The following is a 5,519-nucleotide window of genomic DNA, read 5'->3' as shown; positions in this document are numbered from 1 at the left end:
CCTACTAGAGTCTAGGGGGTATTTGGGAGGGTCACCAATATGACCCTAAAACCTCTAACACTCGGTGTCATGTAAATCTTCCAATGCTCGGATGAGCTCGAAGCATCTTATTTCAGCAGATGTGTACCCCTTTGTGGGAAACCAGAAAATTGGTTGGCCCATGGCTGTAACAAAAGTGCGAGCTCCTAGAATCTAAAAAAGAGTTTTATGGCGTGCCCCCATTGGTCAGGATTTGTCCTACCGCCCCTATTCATTAGGACGCGGACGCTCATTCGTTCTACCCATTACCAGCTCAAAGAGTAACATGCGCAACTGCCCATAGCTGCTCACGCATTCGTTATTCGCCTACAGTAGTTCCCGACCTGGGATGCAGTTATATTGGCCTTAGGGCTCCGACACAATGACCTCTCTTTCCACTAACGAGGCCCATGAAAATTTGAGATCGTGTTACTTAATGGGTCTTGAAGAAAAATGTGATGCCCTTAGTGTTTGTTAACAAACGACCCGAATCGGGTCACCCAAAAACCAACTGGCATAGTGACGCGCGAGTGACGGCGGTGCAACTACCCCGTCCTCATTATTGTTCTACAACTAGGACTTAATGATGCACAACCACTAACTATACGTTGGAATACATCAGGAACCAACTTCTCGAGTACAACGGTGTCTTCACCCAAATATGGCGCCTATGGACGCCCTGGAGGCTACGCCTCCGGTTATCGGGTGCCACCACCCGAACATGGCGTTGACAACATCCTGAGGGCTACGCCCAGTAAACTACGTTTCCCAATATAGGGTGTACCACCCGAGCCAGGCGCTCACAATGGCTAGGGAGCTACGTTCCCTGATGTACGGCGTACCGCTGCCCCACTCGATACTTGAACAATATTCTCGCTACCCGAGAAATGCTCTTGGTACTCGAACGACAACATACTGGCTCCACAATACTGGGAATATCAAGCTGCGCTGCTCAAAACTTTAGCACCTAATGGAAAATGCTCACTGGTACTTACAATACACAAAACTTGCAGGGAGAACTGCGACGTCCCGAGGGCTAAAGCTACAAGCTAGCTTATCATTAAGTCCTATGGGGCCAAGGGTACCTGCACCGTATGTGACCAACACCAGGCTATTAGCCCAGCCGCCACCAAGGAGGAGGCCTGCGAGGGTTGACGCGATCGACCAACGTGGAGATCAAGGCAAACCAAGACGGGTGTATCTAGACGACAGCTAGGATCAATATGTTGCACATATCATGTAACAAACTAGGAACTCAATATGTTAGCCCGATCGCCCTGTCTGTAACCCTACCTCTCATGTCTATATAAAGAAGGGTAGGGACCTCAGGCTCGAGATCCATCCTCCATCATTCCAATCTACCACATAGCTAGGAGCAACAACCCATATAATTAAGCATATGAATACAAGAGCAGTCGCACCACTAGAGTAGGGTTTAGTGCGCACCGCGTCCCGAACCAATATAAATCCTTATGTCTCGTGTGCTACCATCTGATTCTATCTACGTGATCACATTGCTGGATATTGCTGGAGCAAAATAATCTAACACATATGCAAATAGGTTATATAAAGAGCAATATTACTAAGCATATTGCTCCTAAGCTGTTTTATCCCATGAATTACAAGAAAAGCGGGGAAATAAACATCTTGCAAATTAAGTCATGTGATAATCTCGCTGACCTATTTACTAAGTCCTTACCAACATCTATGTTTCAAAAACTTGTACATGAAATTGGTATGCAGTGACTCTGGAATTTGCAAGAATTAGGGGGAGACATCTTCTAGATGCTACCTGTACCAGCATAATATTATACTATTTTCTTTCACAAGTTCTACTCACAAGGTTTCTTGTTAAAGTTTTTAATGAGGTAATATTAACATAAGCATGTGTCATATTTTCTATTTTCGCTACCGGGGTTTTTGCGGAAAATATCAAAGACACATATTACTCTCGCAACTCATCCATGGTTTTTCCCTGAAAAGGTTTTTCATAAAAATTATCCAAGAGGCAATACCAATAATATGTCGTTACATTTTCTCCTAATTTTTCCACTGGATTTTTACAGGAGTTTTAGCGACATATCATTCTACATTACTCCCCATATTTTTTCCGAAAGGTTTTTGGGGAGTTATCTTTATGTCGTATCTCCAATATTTTTTCTCACTAGAGTTTTTAATAGGATACCAATGACATAGGGATTTGTTTAAATCACACATATATATGCTATTTTCTCCTTATTATTCCAAATAAGGTTTAAAGGAGTTTTTATGGCATATCTATACATACATATTCCTCAGATTTTTCCCATAAGATTTTTCGAGAAATTTCAGCTTACAGTTGCATTGATCTCATGAAAGATTCGATCAAGGAGGAGTTACAAAACGGCGCCTGATCCCCAACGGACACCTCTCCATGGTTAGGATTAGGATTAGCAGTTAACCATATGATTAGGCATAGCAGTTAGTCTCGTCACCAGGGGCCTGTCCTTCGGTGAATGGTTGTATGTCTTGGAGACAGCCCTTTAGATGTATATAATCTCCTTTACATATTAATGAAAGACAATTCTCTCAATTCATTTGTTCCATTTACATTTCACTTTACAACACATCACTCGGTCGGTTCTGGCAGTAGTTGCAGCAAACCTGCCCTCCATCGCCATCACTGACATGTCGAGGGCGCGCAGCAGCCCTCCGCCACTCCGTGATACGGTGCTAACTGATCATGTTGCAAATGTTGCACAACCTGAACCTGTCCACGATGTTCATGACCGAGAACATCACAACGGAAGCCCTCAACACTGTTTTTTTAATCTCAGAACTCCCCACTGTATTGTCCTCCTTTGGCCGGGCAACCATCGATGGATTATTGATGGTGATGCTTCCGTCTGCCCATATACTAGAACAACCAGTAGAAATATCATCCGACTTATACATTTCAACCTTCTTCTGAGTTTGACGACACTTCTTTAAATTATCACAAATAATGGTTTACTGGTTTCATGTACAATATAAAAGTACAGTATGTGTAAATATATCACAAGCAAGCACAAACCATGCCATGGTGTAAAACCCTTTAATCAGGATCGGGAGTGACTCGTTTGTTGCATTTAGCTAGCCACCTCAACTGGCTCAGACCCTTTGTCAATCGAGGCTTTCACAGCATCCAAAACCAGCTGCGTCTTCCGGGTGATAGCCGGCCACTTCCCCTCAGGCTTGTCCCCAGCATCCCGGATGCCCTGCACGAGCCTCGTGAATTCCTGGACCATAAGGGCTTCCTGTGGCAGGTCCGTCGCCACGACATGCTTGCTTGGCAGAGGATCCCACCCAGTGTGGAGATCATTAAAGTTTGACTTCGAAGCCACGTGGAACTCCACCAACTTCTCTTCGTATGGGAGGACAAAGTCAGTGACATGGATAGTTCCATTTGTGCCAACTAAGGTGATGTCCATGGTGAGATTGGCCAGGAAAGAGCAGCTGAAGGTGGCAGTCGTGCCATCTGCCCAGTACAATGTCGCGCCGCATGCAAGAAGCACACCAGCTCGGTTCTTTACAGGGTCACGCAGTGCGATCACAGTCTTAGGCAACTCATAGTCAACAGCCCACAGGATTGCACGGATGCAGTACCACCCAGCATCACCAAGAGCACCCAGGGCATCAAGATCTGGCTTTACTCTGATGTCATTCTCGAGGAAATCTTCGTTTGCTCGAAAGCTGAACACACTGTTAATCTGTGGAAAAAGAAGAAAAAAAAAACAATGAACAATGATTTTCGTTGACCTACAAAGCTTTGTAGAACAGTAGAGATGAAGTGGAATCAAACAGTTAAAAATGTATTCTTCCACAAATATGTAAAATACTACTATATGTTAACCTATAGCATTTCATACATGTCTTGCAATTCAGATATTAACGTGTGCTAAAAGGTGTAATGACTGCAGCCAACCATTTCACTGCTCTAGTGTGCATATGCATAAATGAAAAAAAAGACATGGATGTAATATCCTATTATTTTCTCAATAGCTGGAATAAAAGAACCAAACTCGATGCATCTCTGGAACTGATAATTTGGATACACGAAAAATTTTATAGGAACTAAAATATGGTGTTTAGCTTTCACAGTTTAAATCTTTCAGAGCGCTCTACTGTCATCTCAATTTATAGATGGACTGGAAGTGGTCCGCTGAGAAAGAATTCAAGCTCAAGTCAGCTTCAACACTTACAGTAATGTTAATATTTGATAATTTACAAGAGATTTTGAAAACCTAAGAACTTTATAAAACTACTAAAACACTATATTTATACTATATAATATATGTAAATATGCAAGCTCAACTCAGCTTCAACACTTCCAGCAATGTCCATATGTGATAATCCACAAGAGATTTTGAAAACATTAAAACTTTATAAAACTAAAACATGGCATTTATATAAATAGTATATGCCAATCTGTGTATGTGTGATGCATCATCTTTGACGAATTGAATATCCTAGCAGGCTGGCACATAAAAGGGCGAATGTCCACTGGATGACTACATTACTCAGTCATAGAACCTATAAAACAAAGCATTAGGTCCATTTGCCAGAGAAAAAAGAAGAGTTCTGAACCACCATGTGGTTATTGTGCTTGTGCGTCCATGTATGTAAAATGGTGCATCCTTGGTTAGACCTTTACTAGGAAGAAGACTTTTTAAGATTTTTTGAGAAGTTCTATATCCCAAATAAGATGGCTATTCTAACTGCTATCAACAAAATATTGTAGTGCTAGTTGGAAGAACTGATCTGCTAACTTGGTCAATAACAGCTTATGGTTGTATCAATACCTTGCAGACAAGAACAAATTAACAAAGTCTAAATTTAAAACAGGATAGTAGTTCCATGTTGCTAGATACGAAATGTCACCATTCCTTCACCGTACCCAGAATGGCAAGGAGACAATGAAAGGTACCTGAGATATTTTGCTTAGTAGCTCTATCACCATTTTTCTTTATGTCCAGCCCATGCCAATTAATCATGGTTCTGTTGTTGGTTTGTAGCAGAACCCACTTAGGGCCTGTTTCTGTTTGGATGAACCCAATCACTAAAAATACATGTGGTTTGGAGAGACCTGACAAAATACGCCTTAAGGGAATCTCCAATGGTGGGAGTCAGCTGGTGGCTCTTAGATACCATCTCATCCTATATACCACATGTAAAGTGTTCTTTATTCTATATAATCTCTCCTATCATCTATGCAAGAGATAGATAGAGGCTCACATAGAGGTGTATCTTTCATGCATCGGGGCACACAAGAGCCTAGCTCTTTTCCTAACATTAACTCAAAGGTTTTTGGCCACTGTCTCCTCTACGTGGCACCGAATGCTCGTTTAGAGCTAGTCATTGGAGACACCCTTATATTGATAGATGGAAAGAGTACTAGGTTTGCAGAAATATGGGAAGAGTACTCTCTCAATGTTGTAGTTGGCCGATGGGTTTATTTCAGAAGTCAAACAAAGCGGTCACGG

At 42.1% G+C, this 5,519-nt stretch overlaps 1 protein-coding gene across 1 annotated transcript; it reads right to left on the bottom strand.

The window, feature by feature from the left end:
- Positions 1-2,959: 2,959 nt before the first annotated feature.
- LOC136460147 (uncharacterized oxidoreductase At4g09670-like) lies at positions 2,960-5,030 on the bottom strand. Its single transcript, XM_066459969.1, has 2 exons — positions 4,964-5,030; positions 2,960-3,874 (listed from the first exon to the last, which is right to left on the bottom strand). The coding sequence occupies exons 1-2, from the start codon at positions 5,028-5,030 to the stop codon at positions 3,126-3,128; spliced, it is 816 nt and encodes a 271-aa protein (XP_066316066.1). The 3' UTR covers positions 2,960-3,125.
- Between the last annotated feature and the right edge of the window lie 489 nt (positions 5,031-5,519).

The sequence above is a fragment of the Miscanthus floridulus genome, chromosome 1 (genome assembly GCF_019320115.1).
Source record: "Miscanthus floridulus cultivar M001 chromosome 1, ASM1932011v1, whole genome shotgun sequence".
Classification (NCBI taxonomy): domain Eukaryota; kingdom Viridiplantae; phylum Streptophyta; class Magnoliopsida; order Poales; family Poaceae; genus Miscanthus; species Miscanthus floridulus.
Note: the sequence above shows the minus strand (reverse complement) of the source record. Positions and strands in the feature narration are given on the sequence as shown.